This window comes from Dromaius novaehollandiae, chromosome 5 (genome assembly GCF_036370855.1).
Source record: "Dromaius novaehollandiae isolate bDroNov1 chromosome 5, bDroNov1.hap1, whole genome shotgun sequence".
NCBI lineage: Eukaryota > Metazoa > Chordata > Aves > Casuariiformes > Dromaiidae > Dromaius > Dromaius novaehollandiae.
In genome coordinates this window covers 71,127,247-71,146,084 of record NC_088102.1, presented here as the reverse complement: position 1 = coordinate 71,146,084, position 18,838 = coordinate 71,127,247, and the positions used below count along the sequence as shown (strand labels likewise).

General features: G+C 42.2%; 3 protein-coding genes across 3 annotated transcripts; 2 read left to right on the top strand and 1 right to left on the bottom strand.

The window, feature by feature from the left end:
* Positions 1 to 494: 494 nt before the first annotated feature.
* On the top strand, positions 495 to 1,430 carry LOC135328554 (olfactory receptor 8U3-like). Its single transcript, XM_064513313.1, has one exon. It carries the CDS (start codon positions 495 to 497, stop codon positions 1,428 to 1,430), a length of 936 nt encoding a protein of 311 aa, XP_064369383.1.
* A 6,299-nt stretch (positions 1,431 to 7,729) lies between these two features.
* Positions 7,730 to 8,677, top strand: LOC135328579 (olfactory receptor 9G19-like). The gene has a single exon (XM_064513459.1). It carries the CDS (start codon positions 7,730 to 7,732, stop codon positions 8,675 to 8,677), a length of 948 nt encoding a protein of 315 aa, XP_064369529.1.
* An 8,073-nt stretch (positions 8,678 to 16,750) lies between these two features.
* Positions 16,751 to 17,749, bottom strand: LOC112994208 (olfactory receptor 5AR1). Its single transcript, XM_026118405.2, has one exon. The coding sequence runs from the start codon at positions 17,747 to 17,749 to the stop codon at positions 16,751 to 16,753; it is 999 nt and encodes a 332-aa protein (XP_025974190.2).
* Between the last annotated feature and the right edge of the window lie 1,089 nt (positions 17,750 to 18,838).

Genomic DNA, 18,838 nt, shown 5'->3' with positions numbered 1-18,838 from the left:
ATATTTAGACAGTACATGAAGAGGGGAACTTTTTCACTGCATATTAAAATCCTGGCACTGTTTTGTTGTATTTTATGTAGCTGAAGAGGGGAAAAAGACTGAAAACGGTTTTGAAAATACTTGTCATTCTGATATGTACAGAAGAGCTTCCTCCATACCATTTAGAAAGATGATCTGAAATATCATCTACCTCATGGAGTATTATGGTATTCCTTCATTTTCGTAGAACTGCATTCCTCATGCATCACTTAGTTTTCATTTTGAATAGCCTAAAGATGACTCCTTGATCTCATATATACAGTTCAGGAGGAAATGTGAGAATGACCATGAAAGATCATTGAATTAACTGAGATTGCAGAATATTTGCAGACACCAGGAGAGAAATTTCTTTGGTCTTAAGGATCAGGATGTGAAATTTCTATTTTCCATCAACAACCTTATGCCTAAGGAGTGCTTTCCATTTTCTTATCCATACCTTTTTTAAAGATAGATAAATGGCAGATAGGAATCACACAACAGTGACAGAATTCGTTCTTATTGGGTTCACCAGTCGTCCAGATCTTCAGATTCCTCTCTTTATGGCGTTCCTGCTAGTCTACATTGTCACTCTGCTGGGGAATTTGGGGATGATTGTACTCATCAGGATTGACTCCCAGCTTCATACTCCAATGTATTTCTTCCTCAGCCACTTGGCCTTTGTAGACCTCTGTTATTCTTCAACCATCACACCCAGAATGCTGGCAAACTTCTTATCAGAGAGGAAGACAATTTCTTACCATGCCTGTGCTGCACAGCTGTGTTGTTTTCTCACATTCATGATCACAGAGTGTTTCCTTCTGGCTGGGATGGCATACGATCGCTGTGTGGCCATCTGTAACCCTCTCCGCTATAGGGCCATCATGTCCCAGCAAGTCTGTATCCAACTGGTGGCTGGCCTTTACCTGTACAGTTTCTGTGTTGCCTTGTTCCACACTATAATTACATTTTGCTTGAATTTCTGTGCTTCTAATCTGATCAACCATTTCTACTGCGATGACCTCCCCTTATTAGCGCTCTCCTGTTCCAACACCTACACCAAAGAAATGTTAATATATGCCTTTGCCAGCTTTGATATGATCTCCTCGCTTCTGATTGTGCTTGTCTCCTACCTCTACATCTTCTCTACCATTTTGAAGATCCCCTCTACTCAGGGCAGGCAGAAAGCTTTCGGCACCTGTGCCTCCCACCTGACAGCTGTCACCATCTTCTATGGGACCCTGATTTTCATGTATTTACAGCCCAGCTCTAACCATTCACTGGACAGAGACAAGGTGGCCTCACTGTTCTACACGGTGGTGATCCCCATACTGAACCCCCTTATCTACAGCCTGAGAAACCGGGAGGTGAAGGCTGCCCTAAGGAAAGTAGTGTATAAAATATTGGTGTTTTAAATAATGTCGTAGAAAGGGAACTCTCTCTCCCCCCCAGCCCCCCTTTTCTTTTTTTGCTTTTGACTTTTCTCATTTCTTTCATTGGACCTTTTCTGAACAAAAAAGTAGACACCTCAGGAAATCTGGTATTTCTGTGACATGCAGAAAAAAAAATAGGGCTTCCCTACTGTAGGCTGGCATTTATGTGATATGGTGGATGTAGTTTCAAATCAGTTCACACTAAAAAGGGCTCAGAACACAGATCTCCTATTTCTGGGCAACCTATGAGTTATTGTGGAAAAGTTAGGCATAAAGCAAGTGCACCTTGAGGCTGTAATGCTTTGGGTTGAGATGAAAGGATCTTGACATTTGCTTATTGTAAAATAAAATTCTGCAGCTTCACTTGTTTTCTCCCAAGGTCTGAGAAATGAAGAGAAATGAAGCTTCTTTCTTCTGGTGGATACTTGCTAGGAATCCTTAGGTCTCCTGGCAGACAAGGACTCCCTGAAAAGAAAAATGAGATATGTGAAAAGCCCTCAGCTGAAAACGCATCTGTGATTCCAGAGGGTCTGCTCATTTGTAAATACAAGGCATATGAATTCTCACCAAATCAAAGTTCAAAATGTCTTAGGCAATGTAAGTCAAATATGGGTTTGGTAAGACAGCGATTTTCCTCCCATCAAGCCTTTTATATTTATTTTTTTTCTTTTGCTATTTGCAGTCCAATGAAAAGAGCCAGGCAATGGAAACTATCTAAATTCAAAGCAATTCCAGAACTGCAGTCTTACCTAAAAGAGATTCTTTTTACGGAGACTTGTCCACTCAGTCCAAATGCCATGCTGAGTATTGTCTACAAGACTGTGGATTTGATTTATGGAATCATGAGTTACTCTCCCTGAATGCCTTTTCCAAGAGATTTAGTCGTTTACAGATTCAGTAACCTCCCTACATTGCTGTTTGTTTGAGTAGGTTGCTGCTACTTTCAGAACTTCAAAAAGCTGTGCTTAAGAGATCATTTATTACTTGTTGCCATTATTAATGGGAATAAGATTGTATACAAACGTGTGTATTCATTTTGACAATAAAAATGAGGAGGTGTTATAAATTCCCTCAGACAAAGTTTGCAGAAGTCCCTTAAACATATACTCAGGCTGCCTGGTGATAATCTCAGTCTCCCAAGCCCAAATCCAAAATAGCATCAGATGCTTCAGCTCCAACTGGAAATAGGGACATCCCCCTGCGTATAGTAGCCTGGAGACTAGAGCATTTAGCTGGAGGGTGGCAAAGCTGAGTTCTAGGCCTTCAGCCTGGGCAGGTGTGAACCTAGAGATCTTGCCTTTCATCAGTACTGATCACTACATGTGACCTGTCCTCTGTGACCTGTCACTATCTGTGGCCCCATGGCTATGATGGAGACCTTCATCGTTAAAAAAAGCAACATAAAAAGAAAAACCCAAGTTACTGTCAAAATGTTAGGATAACATTTTCCACAGAAATGGGTCCCCTACTAACTTATGTGCTGACCTTTTTCTTCCATTTTGTTTTTTCTTAATGAGATTTGGGACCAAAAGCCTCCACAGGCTATAGACAGACACTTGCGGCCATGGCATTGTTCTTTCAAGGGGGGACTTAAGAACATGAAGAGCCTGTAATTTCCTCTTCTGACTGCAGTACACACTCTGTCTTTCATTATCTGGTAGTGAACTAAAGGCCTACTTGATCCTTATCTAAATTCCACCATGTGTCCGGCTTTTCAACAGAATTTGTGTCTAGGAGAATGAAAGCAACCTTTTCTAACAGGTTTTTAGGGTAGTTTCAAAGGTAAGAAAAATATCTGCAGCTTGAAATATCATGACATCTGGTAGCTTGTGTCTGCATTACTGTTTGTTTTCTCTATCCTCATTCTGCCCATTAAATCTTAGTCATTTAGAGAATACACAAAAATGCAACCTATATATATGTGTACCAAGTGTACAATACCAAAAATCCTCTAATGAATTTTAATAGAAAAGAATGCTAAAAGCAAAATCTACCCCAAAAAAACCCAAAAAACAACCATGAGAATCTGTGTGGCTTCTTTCCCTAGCACATCTGGTGGGTTTTGGACTCTTGCTCCCAAAAGTTTGGACTTGGAATGAGAAATGACATCCAAGCAAGCATGCAACAACAGAATTCTCTATCCTTAGCTGGGGCAGATCTCTGACAGCTCGAAAACAGCTATTCTGCATGGGTTAAAAGCAGCGGTGGAGCTGATTCAAAATATTCTCATAAACTGTGCCTAATCTCATACCACCAACATTTATAAAATTTCAATATTGACTTGATGAGCACTGGATTGCTCAAAATAAAATTTAAAAAGTGGTAGGACATGAGATCAATCATTCAGTGGCATGTGATGCACACTATAGTGCCAGTCAGCACAAATAGTCCCCTTGATTCACGTGGAATTTCTCATTGTACAAAAATTACAAATGCATGTCAGCAGCAAACAGGCTGCTGGCTTTTGCCAGTTGCTACCAGCTAGCTGAGTCACTGTAACTGATAAAAGCATACTCTTTAGTTATTCTGAACACAGTATAAATAACAGGAGCTTAAGCAGCTCTTAAATCATTGAAGTATTTTGCCAAGTAACACCTCCTCACAAGTTCAGGCTTTTATTTATTCTATCTATGGAAATCTGCAAAGAAATATCAAAACAAGATTGGAATCATAAAATGGCAGCTATTTTTTTTTCTTTAAATTAGCATTTTAAGAGAAATGAAAAGCTAATTGTTGGGTTATAGTGCTTTTCTTTCTTTTCTATATCATCTACAGCTACTGCAGTGCTTTTATTTAACATACCTGTCACTGAGTTTGAGCGTGTGATTTAGCGGGCTGAGTGTTGTCACCTACAGGTGTAGACTTCTACATCCAATCTAGCCATTCTGCACTCTGTTACCAGGTACTCTAGGAAGCAGTTCATCTTGCTCCAAAATAAACATCCTGAATAGCTTATATAGATAGTGCCTTAAAGTTCCTACTTCCCCCATCTTACAGTGACTATTAATTACTCCACTGTATTATAACAGCAGAGTAAATAACCAAAATCATCCTTTCAGCCCGCTTCCTCTGCCACCTCTCTGTGCTAGACCTAGGCAATTCCTCAGCAGTTGCTCCCAAAATGCTGCTGAGCTTCTTTGCTGTGACTGAAATATGCATGTCAGCTCAGGGTTCAGTTTACACTTCTGCAGCCCTAATGTTGTCCATCACTTTTTCTGCAACATTCCTCCACTACTGAAGCTTTCCAGTACTCCCCAGAAACACCTAGCTCTGTCTAAAAAACAGCTTACACTTTGAAACTTTGACATATCCAGAGAGAGGTGGGATGAATCCTCTCCAAAATGTAGGAACCGGATGCGATTGCACTGAAGGGATTGTCACTTCCCTTTAGGCCCTCAGAAATTTGGGTGAACCCTGAGCACAGGTCTGACACTTGGCCAAAAATTTGTCACTGCAACAAACCCCGTTACAGAGCCAAACTGTTTCAGCTGAAACAGCTGAAGCCCAAAATTACATAAGACACACAAATGAAAGGCCTCCTTGACTCCATCACAACATCAACCTCTGCTATCTTTCCCCAAAACAGTGCTGGAAAATTCAGGTATATGAAAGAGCACAAAGATACGTTCACATAACACATAAAGCCAAGAGGGCTCTGAAATACTTTTTCAAGGATATAAAGCCTAATTAAAGGGATCTCTGTAGGATGGGGAACTGCATATTCACAGAAGGAACAGCAATGTTTCGCTCTGTGAAAAGGACATGCCGAACGGCTGAAATAAAGACGTGAGGGACCAGGTCCTTAAGGAACCGCACAACAAGGCAGTGGATGAATACCCCTGGGCACCCACAACTGGCAGTGTTTGGAGTGGGAAGAATATATCTGCTTTCTGTGCCTTATCCTATGAGATAATGCAGAGATTTTACAGGGGAAGCGTCATTGCCCTTTGTTCTGGTGATCTCTAATTCCTGTCAGTGCTGTGCTGGACAACACCATGAGTAAGAGGGATAATTGGGACAATAAAGAGTACGTACTGTGGATAGGTTGATGGGACCATTGCTTATTCTCATTCCTGTACAATGATTTGTGTGTTTATTTTCCATTTGTTTATCCTGAGGGCTTGGACGCGCTCAAATTTGTCATTACTAGAGCCAGTTCTTCCTGCATCTTCATTGCAAGGTAAGAGAATCTGGGATTAAGTGAAATTCTAAGGCTTCCAACTTTTGGTCCTTTTTTTCTTTTTCTTTTTTTTTTTTTTTTTTTAAAGGATATCCAGGAAGACACGTCTTAAAGGGGACTAATTTTCCTCTTTCCTTTTCTCCTCTTTCTTCTTCTTCTCAATCACTGTGCTACCCGAGTAGAAATATTAGAATCACCATATCAGGCTAGATGAAAGAAAAAATAAATAAATAAAAAAAAAAAATCACACCTACCACACCACCTTCAACATACAGATAGCACCAGAGACCCCTGAAGGAGCTGCTCAGAAAACTGGATCATGCTTGGGGAAAGTCATAATGAAACAGCGAGACACAGCTCACCTAATGCTCTCTAAAGGTGGGATTCATCTCAGCTGTTGCTAGAAGTCTGAAGTGAAGCATCCACATCTAAGGTAACTCTCTAGGCTTTAAACTGGTTCTCCAGGCACCCTCACTAGTCCACAGGCAGAGAAACACTAAGTACTCAGATAAGTGAGATATCAGAGGGATAGGGCAGGTCACTTAAGAATGCAAGGCATACAAGCCAGCTGGTGTGCCAGATATGATTTTGGAAAGGCTATCCCATTGTTTTCTCAGGAATTCACCTGCTAGACAATAGCAGCATTCAGTAAAACTGAGGGAATTCTCTCTGAATTCTACAGTTTGAAAAGCAAACCCAGGCTGCTGCCAAGATTAAAAATTGCCAGGTTGTTTAATGTGCAAATGAAAAACTAAGAATATAGTCTTCCACCTTAACAACACTGTAGTTTTCAAAGGGGACAAATAAAGAAAATATATTTGGAAAAACTGTAACGTACAAATACTGCTGCCATGGGCATTTGGAATAGAGCATTTTTTTGTATGCTTGTGAGCTATTCTGCCTGGACAGATACAATTTAGACTCCTATTTTAAGGTGTGGCGAGTTACCCTGTGGAAGAATCTCTCACTTTAACTGGCTACAGGAAGAGCCTAATTAATTAGTTTTTAGACAAGTAATGTTAGGTGAGATGAATTCCAACTTCTGTAGATGCAAATATGCCTGTACTCAGGTGTCCAAACTCATACTGAATGACTGATATTTTGGGGAATGTGCCTAAAAATAGAGATCTTCCCAGATACACTCATTTGTAACTTCTATGCCATAGTGTTTGCTCAGGCAAAACCCCCCCAAATTTAGTGAGGCAGTACTCTTACTGGTAGGACTCAAAAATATTTTAATGAAACTAGGTTGGTTTGTACCAGATGGCAGATCTACGTGCATTGCTCCTAAGCATGTATCTCCAATTCTACCTACTTCAAATTAAGACATTTCAATGTCCAAGTACATTGATGCAACATTCAGGTTTTACATTCACAGACATCAGGAAATGCATAGTCAGCAAATACATACAAAGGACATAAGCATATACTCACTCGTATTCTCATATCCTGTGTTCTTTATGTGTAGAGTTCATTAAGTATACAATGCATACTAGGCAATTTATAGGAACAGTTTGTGTGCATACACCTATGCATAACACTATACATAGGGTGGAGGTATGTATTTATGTTTACAGCAAATTTAGCTATCAAAGCGATGCAAATGTTAAATCTCTATTTGACACGAAACAGCAAACATTCCTACTGAGTCCTAGCCACAGTCGTAACAGTGCACCCTTTCTTAAGACAAAACTTCTTTTAATTTTATTATTTGTTTTCTCCAGAAACCTCAGGGAAACAACTACAGCAGTAATGTATGTTTGTTCCTAACATCAGGTCTAACATGTGGGATGATTGTTTGGATACAATCTGCACCTAGCTGGAACTCCTGCATCTCTCTAACTGCTGATTAGAAGCGTGGAACATTACTAAACATCTGAACATGTTAATTCCTTATTATTTCTTTTTCCACGTAGCCTCCTCCTGCCCGTGTCCATGTTATCTATCTGGCCCCTTAACACGTGAACCAGTGTTTGGGGTCTGAGAGGAATGCCAGGCAAAATGGAAGCCCTTCTCTCAGCTGGTGCCTGCAGACCCTGCATTGCAAATATCAAATAACCATGATGATCCCTGTCTCCAGGTCAGTCAGCTTCCCCTGCCCATGGAAGAAAGAAATCACAGTACAGTCACTAGCTTCATCCTCCTGGGGTTCACCACTGACCCAACGCTGCAGCTTCTCTTGTTTGTGGTGTTCACAATTGTCTACATCATTAGCCTTACCGAAAACATCACCCTGCTTGTGTTAATATGCAGCAGCTCACGGCTCCATACCCCAATGTACTTTTTCATTGGGAACTTGTCCTTCCTGGATCTCTGGTATTTCTCTGTCTATACCCCCAAGATCCTGGCAAACTGTGTCTCTGAGGACAAGAGCATCTCCTTTGAAGGGTGCGCAACTCAATTCTTCTTCTCTGCTGGCTTGGCCTATACTGAGTGCTACCTGCTGGCAGCAATGGCCTATGATCGTTACATGGCCATCTCTGACCCACTGCTCTATGCTGCTGCCATGTCCAAGAAGCTGTGCGTGGGGCTGGTGGTCGCCTCCTATCTCAGTGGTTTTGCCAATTCCACAATCATTACCAGCCACACGTTCACCCTCAGCTTTTGCGATGCCAGCGTCATTGATGACTTCTTCTGCGACCTGCCCCCGCTAGTGAAGCTCTCCTGCAATGTGCCAGACAACTACCATGCGGTCCTGTATTTCATCTTGGCCTCCAATGTCATCCTCCCCTCCGCATTCATCGTCGCTTCCTATGTCTCCATCTTGGCTGCCATCCTGAAGATCCGCTCGGCTGAGGGACAGCGCAAAGCCTTTTCCACCTGTGCTGCCCACCTCACAGCCGTCACCCTCTACTACGGCTCCATCCTCTTCATTTATTCACGACCCAGCTCTTCCTACGTCCTGCGGAGGGACAAGGTGGTCTCTGTGTTTTACACAGTAGTGATCCCCATGCTGAATCCCCTGATCTACAGCCTGAGGAACAAGGATGTGAAGGACGCGCTGAGGAGACTAGTGAAGAGAGAAAGTTTCTTAGTAGAAGAAAATTAGGGACTAGATCTCTGAAGGTGTATGTAGCAGCAAACGCACCTATATTTCTTGTTTGTGTTCTTTATTGCTTTTCACAATAAATATGGAATTATAGGCTGATAGAGTGTAAGCTCTTCTGTTCACAAAATGCTTCCTGATAAACTGGAGGCATCTCTGTTGCAAACATACTTGCTCTCCTTCCTGCCTCCCCCCAGTCCTCAGTACTTCTTCAGCTGGATGCTCCCACCACACAGACACATACACACAGCCCCGAGCACTTCTAGTATCACTTGTAGGAAAGCATATAGAGAAAGATCAAGGAGTTTCTTAGGTCTTAACCTACCTTTTTCCTCTATAGTGTTTTAGTCCAACTGAAAGGAAAAAAAAAAGAAAAAGAAAAAGCTTCTTTTCCCCCCCTTGTAATTAAGACTGTTGAGGAGGATTAGGGGAGCTGAGGTGCATTCATCTCCTTTGAATGCAGATAAACAGAAGTGAAGTAATTAAGTCCAAGTTACTTGCCTCCTTCTGTAATCAATAAAGGTGTGTCTATATTATTTTTTTTTTGTTCAGACAAAGAGTGTCGTTTTAAAGAGGATCTTCCAATTTTCTCCATTTACATTTTCTACTTTGCATTGCAGGGTAGGGTAGGATCAGACAGTCTGAACTGGGCTCTTTGGGGATGAAATTAAAATTTGACTTCCAGCAGCTGTTCAAACCCTTGGACCAAAATAAGTTCAGTCCAAAGGAAACTGTCCCGAAATGTATAAGCCATAGACATCATCTCCTTGCACCTGCTGTTCTGCTATACAGATCTGCTCCAATTACGCCATTCATCCCACCTCTCTTAATTATCCATTTTAGGATGGGATGAAATATCCTCTCTTCTCACATATTTTGGAAGGAACCTGGCTCATTAACTCAGATTTAGACAATGAATTTTTAGATGTCCAGAGTCAGCTGAGACTAATTCACCAGTCACAAAGTCTTAATAGGAGGAAACACAGATCTATATCCTCCACATCCGATGGGTATTCATATGCAGTGTATTTCAATTTGCTTTGCATTCTAAGAATGAGGGAGGGGAGGGGGCAGAATCTATCCAGGGCCCATTAACACCAAGAAACTCAAAGTCTATGGTGTTCCTGAAGAGATCTGCAGAAGTCCAGCAAGCTTCACTGGTTCCTTCTGTCAGGGCCCTGAGTGTACCAACAGGCTCAGCAACCTCTTTGTGAGGCCCGATACACCATTAAGAGCCAGGGTTGAGACTGCCACTTGGCTGGTCCCTTCCTGTCCGGGGTAAGGGTGAGTACTTCTAGTTTCCATTGCCTCGAGTAAGTGATAGTGAATGTTATCCATGATACAGATTCACTGACCAGCTACTCTTTTCTCCACACTTCTACTTGTAGGCAGGAGTGTTGAAATAACCACTGCCTGCCTATCACTGTGATCCAGCTCAAGCAGGATCAGGAGACATCAACCTCACTAAGAACATCTTTGCTCTCTCTGCTGGGACTCCCACTCGTGGCTTAGCTTGCCGAGTGAAACAAGGCTACCCCATGCTTGGGTTTCTGGGAAGACCCTCATCCCCCGATGGCAGATCACACGTCAAATGGCTGCCCTCACTGCTGTGTGCAAAGATAGCCAAGTGAAAAATCTGAGCATGACAGCTGGCACAGAACAAGCACCAACCTTGCTGGGTTATGTCTTGCTGCCTCTTTTGCCAAAGAGCTGTTCTTTGCAGCCTTGACAGAGATACACTATGATGGCAGGTGCTCTCACTTCTCACCAGGATCTCTTCCTTACCCAAGCAAGAGGATCCAGCTAGCCACTGCAGCAGCCAGCATCAGTAAGCTTTGACTTATGTCAGCCAAGCAAGCCTCGGTACATTAAGTCCAGACCTGGTGACTTGCTGGACATACCTGCATATACCACAGGCTCCCTGGGAGTAGCTGAAGCAGGTGAAGCCTTTACTAGGTGTAAACAAAGACAAATTCAAAATCCTCCCTTATACTTAGTGCAGAGCAAATCAGAAAAAGGGGGAGTATATCCATGAGCAAATACCACCTTTTTCTAGACTCCTTCTAGACTAACCCTAACTTTCACAGTATTTAAAGGGCTTTTGAACTATTTTTTAAATTTTCTTTCCATTAGTGAAAAGCAGGCAAGAACAAATTGTCCAGTTAGTGAGAACCAGCAAAAGCTTGTTAACCGTACATGTCATGAAAACAGGGATGCCTTTGCTCTATGAACAGGTTTGTAGCAGTGCAAACAGTGGTAGCAGTTGTAGCTGGACCCACAGAAAGCCTTTCAGCTGGCCTGAACACAAAGCTCTCACCATATAGAGGTTAAATCTGTTGCCATCACAAACGACACTGCTCTCCTCCCAGAGCAAGAAATGCACTTTGGAGGCCAGCCACCCTCCCAGGAGGCATCCACTTAACAAGTCTTTCTGGGTTTCATGAAGAAATTATCCTAATGATCCTGAAACCTTCTTAGTGAGCTTGTAGTCAACTTACTCATTCTTCTTAACAAGCCATGAGGGACTAATTAGCAGAAACTAACAAGAAAGAAACTTTCTTCTGTGTTAATGGCAAGGAACTCTTCTCAAGCAGGTTGGTCACAGCTAGCCCAGGCCCTGAAGTCAGTGACCACAGAGTTGAACTGTCAGCATGCTAACAGTTTTTTTAAGGAGCCTCAGACTCCCTCTTCCACACCTCTCCAGTCCTCCACTCTGTTATCACAGCAGCTGCTGCTCTGCTGGTACAGAAGTTGTTGCAAGAGTCTGAAGGGAATCAAAGCTACGTATCTCTTACCATCAGCTGATCAAGCATCTGACAGCAAGGCACATAGGGCAGGGACCACACCAGCAATGGGGCAGTACCAGAGGACCCAAAGAAGAAGGGCAGAGCAGGTCCAGTAAGAGTAACCAGGGTCAGCCAGGAAATCAGATCTGGATGCAGACCAGCAGCATACCTGATCAGGCACAGCTGCAACACAGCTCACATAAGGGCCAGAGCAGTCAGCTGAGCTTAAATGCAGCCCTCAAGCAAAGAGAGGGAGGAGACCCCCACCAAGATTTTGCACAGATCTTTTCCCAGCAGCCTGATCCAAGGTCACACAGCTGCCCCATATCACAGCTGGCCTTGTGAGCAGTCAAAGCCCTTCTGGGGAGAAGAGGTTGCAGAAGCAGCTGGTGCACTTAGGGCCCTGCCTTCCTCAGCCTCTGTGAGGATGGTGGTGAGCCTCTCTACCCCTGCTGGTATGGGAGGGACTGTTTTTTCTAGAAGCTGTTTGGACAGTTCTCTGTCAGGGCAGGGCAGCACGTGAGCATGGGGTGATGCCTCAGCCCTCACTGCAGAGGGACATGTGGGAGATACGATTGCATGCTGATGTCTTCTGCTGTGTTGCAGGTGGCACATCATAGTCAAAAAGCAATGCTACTAACACTCTTATTTTCTTTATTTCCCTACACGTTCTGCCTCAAGTCCCCTCCAGCAATCAACCACCATGTCTCGCCTTGTAGGACAGCATGATTAATTATTGTTAATTATTATTTAATTTAATTGTTAATTAATGGGTTGGCTAAATTATTAATTTTGCACTAATACTTTTTATTATTGTTGTCAATTATTGGTTTCAGAAGCTGGAATTTTAGGACACAAAATAATAAGGAATTGTCACAAACAGTGGAACTGCCACTTGCATAAGAAGTTGACTGGTTCAAGAAAAAAAAAGCTGTGTGCAAAATGGGATTCACTGCAAGCAAATCACTCAAAATTGCTCTTGAAAATCAGTATCAGTTATATTTAAGGGTAAGCCTTAGAGCTCATCCATTAGAGATAAGCAGGACATTAACACAGAGGGAAATACACAGCAATATGTTAGTTCCATTTTTATTTTTAAAACTACATTTGATTCACTGACACGTAAATGTTGAGTTATGCACAAATAAGACAGTTATCTAGGCTCCCTTTATAGGCAGATGAAAGAAACTGTCACCTCATCTTGCCTGTATTGTAACCCCATCTGGAAACACCTTCTGGAGGTCCTTTTTTCTCTTCATATTCTATACAGGAAGCTAAGACTGGTTTTGTACACCTAATTGAAATTAGATTATGTGAATTCCACTCTCTGTGCCTTCCGGAAGACCTGTTTTAAAGGTAAATCCATTTTCTGTACTCCAGTTAGTTTTAGACACTCATTTTAGAAAGAAACCTTACCCTTCAGGAGTGCCCTCAGGCTGTCCTTCACCCTTGTGTTCCTCAGGCTGTAAATGAGGGGATTCAGCATGCGGCTCGCCACCATATAGAAAACAGACACCACCTTTTCCTGATCCAGCAAATGTTTTGAACTAGGCCATGAAAAAAAAGGAATGTAGCGTTCCCATAGAAGACAGTGACCACAGTTAGATGGGAAGCACAGGTGGGAAAGGCTTGGTACTTGTCCTGCTTAAAGTGAATTTTCAGGATAGCAATCGGAGCGTAAGCATAGGATATGAGGATAATAGGCTCATGGTGATCGTATTGAATCCAACAAACACAAGCCTGGCTGTGTCATTGACACTGGTATCAGAGCAGGAGAGCTTTAATATTGGAGGACCTTCACAGTAGAAATGATTGATGACATTTGGACCACAAAAAGACAGATGAAAGGTGTTGGCAGTGTGTACCATGGAGTACACAGCCCCATCCAGATATGAGCCAGGTACAAGTAAGAGGCTCTCTGGGACAAAGTGACCTTGTAGTTCAGCAGGCTACAGATGCCTGCCTAACAGCCATACGCCGTCACAGCCAGGAGGAGGTGGCACTTCACCTCAGCCATCCATACATTTGGCATTAGCTCGGAACAGTCATAGTGGCAAAGACTGCATAAAAATGAAACAGGGTAACACATCCAACAGAAGGAACGCCCTTTCTCTCTGACAAGAGTTCTGTCAGCATTTGGGGGGTAATGCAGGAGGAACAGCAGATATCTAAGAAGGGTAGGTTGCTGAGGAAAAAATATGTGGAGGATGTGAAGTCTGGGGCCGATTTTTCATGGGAGTGGTCATCCCAAAATTCCCCAACAGGGGGATGGTATAGATCACAAAGGAAAAAAGAAAGATGGGGACCTGAAAATCTGGACAGTCTGTCAGTGCCATTAAAATGCACTCAGTGATCAGGCTGTGATTTCCTTGAAGCATTGATATATCATCCAATAACTGTGAAGACAAAGATACAGCTGGAAACAAATCATCAAGAATCTCTGCACTTTGTCCTTTTTTTGTGATTAGGAGTAGATATAAGAAACTGGGAAACAATGCTTTTTCTAAGGCTAGAAAAAACACAGGTCTCAGAAAAAACTGGTGATAAGAAACACTTTCTAAGAAAGCTTGAAAGGGATTCCCATCTTCCAGCTAACCATCTAAAACTTGGGTATCCAAGGTCCCTTTACAGCTAACCCAAAGAGAAAGGCAACATCGGAGGGCGAGTGATCCCATCACCGTATGGTTATCTAAGAGAGGCGAGATGAATCATCCACAGGCAATATCCACTTCTCTGCCTCTATTGACTTGAAAGGAAGCCTTGGCAACTGTTCCAAGCTAATGCCTAACTTATGGATGGCTGAGGTTAAGTGACATGAACCTCCCCACCCCCACAACCCACAACATGCATGAGAGAGGAGGTGACACCAGCAAAAAAGAAATCAGAGAAATGATAACATAGTTTTCAAAATGATTACATAGTTCAAAGTAAGCAAAAACAACACCCTAATTGGATGCTTTCTCATTTTTGTTCTATGGGAATATGATCTGTGCTAAGCATAACACACATCATCTCTATGATGCAGTTTATGTTGCCTGTGGAAGAGAAGAAGAAAACTATCAAGAATATGAGTCAGTCTCTCCTGGGTGCCTCCTGGGTGTCTTCAGTCTCATGGGTGCCTCCCGGGTGTCTTCAGTCAAATAACTCGTTTAAATATATATTTTATTAAAAGACAAGTGTGAGGAGGGAATAATTCTCCTCCTGATAATGAAATGTTCTGTAAAAATTTAGAGGAGAAGGTTCCTGAACTTACCCGGCGTCTTGTGATCAAAGGCACCTTTTGCTTCTTCTGAGACACAAAGACAACACATACAGTGGGTTGAAGTACAAACTCTGACCAAATGATTCATGGAAAAGTCTTCTGCCTTGCCTGTACGTAAAGTCAGTGGAGAGCCAGGGAAGCTATTTTTTTCTGAAGAACTCATTGATTTCCCTTGAGCAAGAGGAAGAGCTTCCAGGACCTGTATGCAGAGACCCCAGGCTTGTTCCCTCTTATCTTTCAAAATTCCTGTGTGGGCAAATGCGTAGCAGAAATGCACACAGAGTGATTTCAGTGACCTTGATGTGAATAGTCAGGGAAGGAAGGGTGGGGAGAAAAAAAGGAAATATTTGAGCAGCTTTTTTATTTATAGACTTTTTCTCTAGCTTGTATTACTATCTCAGTGAATATTACACACTTTGATTCACAAGAAGTGACTATCAGTGACCTTGACTGATGAGGCTGCAGTCTCAATCCTGGCCACTTAATAAGTCATGTCACAACTTGTTCTAAGCAGATATGATTTTTCATCCTGGTGGTTGTTTTCATTGTACTAAACAATACATCAGAATGTTCTTTGTTCCAGAACCAAGCACATGCCTCATCAACTCCATTGGCTTAAACTGTGAACTGCTGTGCAGGCTCAGTTCAACAATCCATTAAGCCATCCAGACAAGCGTATGGCCACAGTCATACTCCAGGTCTGAGAAAAGCCATGTCAGCTGAGACATTCTTGTATTACTAATGCTTGTGGTAACATACTGGCTGGAAATATCCAATCCCATTTTAGGGTTAAAAAGAACAATAGAAAAAGCAGGAAGAAGCTGAGAACATGAACCTGTGGAGAGAGCTGCCATTGAGATGAAGGTGTCTACGTTTAAGCATCTAAGGAGCTTTCAGGCTAAGGAAAAAGGAAGCTGCTTGGTGCCTGGAGTCAGGGATTTCTTGAGGGAGGGGAAGACTTTCCTGACCAAAGGTATCTACATTCTGCCTAAGTCCCAATTTATATACATAAAATTGCATTATGTATCTATAAATGCACATACTGTCATTTATATCTACAGATTTTAAAACTAGGTCAGAAGAACCAAGAATCAAAATGACAATCCATCAAAACCCTAAATAAATACGCATGATGTACATACATATACACGCAAGCATATTATATTGTCTATTTTATAAGTAAATAAACGTGTGTGTGTGTGTGTGTGTGTGCGCGCGCGCACGCATATATTTATATACATGAATTTGTATATATTCAAGCTGGAGTTGAATAGGTTGTCTCTTTCACGCTGGATTCATCCAAGCTGCCTTTAACATGCAAAGATGGTGCCCAGTTTAACAACATAGGCAGTCCAAGTTCCCCCTGTAGTCTATGGAAGGAGGTAGGCATTTCAGAAGACAAAGAATGTCTCATGAGTTCAATCAGTCCCAGACATTTTTTTTCCTACTGATTAGAAAGAGAACCTAGGAGGCACTTTACTTAGATGGGGCAAACCTGGGCCTAAGCAACTTACCTCATGTCACATAAGGAGTCTGTGACACTTCTGGGAACTGAACCGTGATCTTCTGGTCAGATGATCAAGTTTAGTGCTCAGTGAGCTGTAAACACTTTGATGTGTTCACCAGAAACCTGCCCATTTCTTCATATGAAAGGAGCTCTGATAATCATTTTCACACTGACAGCAATAGCTATTATTAATCGTCATTACTGAAGATAACCGCTAATGTATTCTCAAACCACAAGTGGTCAAAAGGGCTAAATTCCTGGAATTACTAATAAAGACTGTAAACACCAAGGAAAGAATGGCAAATGCATACCTGACTGAGACAGGTCAATAAACAATTTAATCCAAGAGCAGTTAGTGACCAAATGTTTAGGAACAAGGCAGAAATTTCCCAATACATGTGTCCAGTTGCTCACCACTAGTTCACAGGAGAGTGCTATTTTCATACCATAGTCCTACAGACACAGGAGAGTATAAATGTTTCTAAAGAGACCTCTCGATTCTTCCGAAGCATCAGGAAAAATTAGCTTTCAGATGAATGTGTCCTATCTATCAGTCTCCTGAGGGCATCCTTCACCTCCTTGTTCCTCAGGCTGTAGATGAGGGGGTTCAGCATGGGGGTCACCATGGTGTAAAACACAGAGGCCACTTTGTCGAGGTGCTGGGAATGCCTGGAGCTAGGCCGTGAGTACATAGATGCAGCAGATCCATAGAAGAGAGTCACAGCTGCCAGGTGGGAAGCACATGTGGAGAAGGTTTTGTACCTGCCCACAGCCGAGCTCATTCTCAGTATGGTGGCCAGGATGTAAGTGTAGGAGAGAAGAATGATCAGGCTGGTGATCAACAAATTGAAGCCAACCACAACAAACATCATAACCTCATTGATGGTTGGGTCCGTACAAGAAATGGCATAAAGTGGGGGCCCCTCACAGTAAAAATGATTGATGACGTTGGGACCACAGAAGGACAGTCGAAATGCAAACCCTGTATGGATGGTGGCATTCACAAGCCCAGCAATATATGAGCCAGCTACCAGCAGGGCACACACTCTGCTGGACATGGAGACTGCATAGAGCAATGGGCTACAGATGGCCATGTAGCGATCATACGCCATAACAGCCAGGAGGTAGCATTCAGCGGTGGCGAAGGTAGCGTAGAAATAAAATTGTGTAAGGCATGCAGAGTAAGAAATTACTTTCCTCTTTGCTACAAGATCTTTGAGCAATCTGGGGGTGATTGAGGAAGAATAGCAGATGTCTAAGAAGGATAAGCAGCTTAGGAAGAAGTACATTGGGGTGTGAAGCCGAGAATCTATTCGGATTAACACAATCATCCCCAGATTCCCTAATAGAGTGATCACATAGACGACTAGAAACACCATAAAGAGGATGGCCTGGACATTCAGATGCTCTGAGAATCCAGAGAGAACAAATTCAGCAAAGAGGGTGTGATTTCCTTTGTCCATCATCACAACGCAGTTGCTGTATGAAAGCAGAGACATAGAGAAACACAAAGTCAGCATATTCCTTCCGCCCCCCCCCCCCCCCCCATAAATGGTAGATAAATACATGACTTTTTTATTAGGAAGCACAAAGCTCAGAGGCAGGAACTGTAGAACAACATATTGAAGGTTTGCCTCAAAACACATTTCAGGGAAAACAAGGTACATGATGGAATGTATTTCTAAAGGTAGTATTCTCTTCCAGTCACTACTAATTTGGTTTAATAATGTCACTTCCCAATAGGAAGACTTGTTCCATCTCCTGAAGAAGCTATGAGGTTTGTTATTACCAGTGGTAATAATGGGTTATTATCAAAGAAACAGCCACAGCAATTTCTTCTGGCTTTAGAAAACTAAGTCTGTATTTTTAAAAAATCCTTGTCTGAGAAGATAGAAAGAGGGAAAGCACTGGTGAGAGAGAGAGGGATTTTTTAGGGAACTATCTTTAGGAAAGTTAGAATAAAATTCTCCTTTCTTCCCTTCCTTATAATGGAGAAGGTGGGAGCAACTTTGAAATTAAGTTTGAACCAGGAGATTTAGTGGAAGTGTAACATCCTTTTAAACGTGGTGATATTTGTATCATTCTTGTGATGCCACTGAATTGAGAAAGACAATGAAAAGAATTGTAAAAGATCAGTGCCAATGGATACCCCAATAATACTACAGTTCCATTACTAAACAGGGGGAGTAAGATATCGATAACATCATTTAGAAAAAGAATGACAAAAGCCTATGTCTTTTTAAAACAGAAGTTAGAGCTAGTTACAGAAAGCCCTCAGTGAGGGTCTGTGAGCTGTGTTACACAAGATGTTGAATTACGTCATTGTAAAGGACCATTCTGCATGCAATAATCTATGGAAAATGTAACGCATATGCCCTTATTTGACTTGCACATAAGTCCCCCTTAAATCTGGATTTTGTGAAACTGGGACTGCACAAAATTTATATTTCATTCTAGGATTCAAGCCAGTTACAAAAACTTTCACACCACTCTAAAACAATTTGAAGTTTGCCAAATAGCCCACCATGAAGGTTTCCATGCAGTGATGTTCAAAGTATAGCAAGCAGCAGAAATCCACCAGGCCATACAATGCCAGTCCTCTTACTCTG

Coding starts and splice junctions, on each gene's coding strand:
- LOC135328554 (XM_064513313.1), top strand. CDS start 495: ATGGCAGATAGGAATCACACAACAGTGACAGAATTCGTTCTTATTGGG.
- LOC112994208 (XM_026118405.2), bottom strand. CDS start 17,749: ATGCTGACTTTGTGTTTCTCTATGTCTCTGCTTTCATACAGCAACTGC.
- LOC135328579 (XM_064513459.1), top strand. CDS start 7,730: ATGGAAGAAAGAAATCACAGTACAGTCACTAGCTTCATCCTCCTGGGG.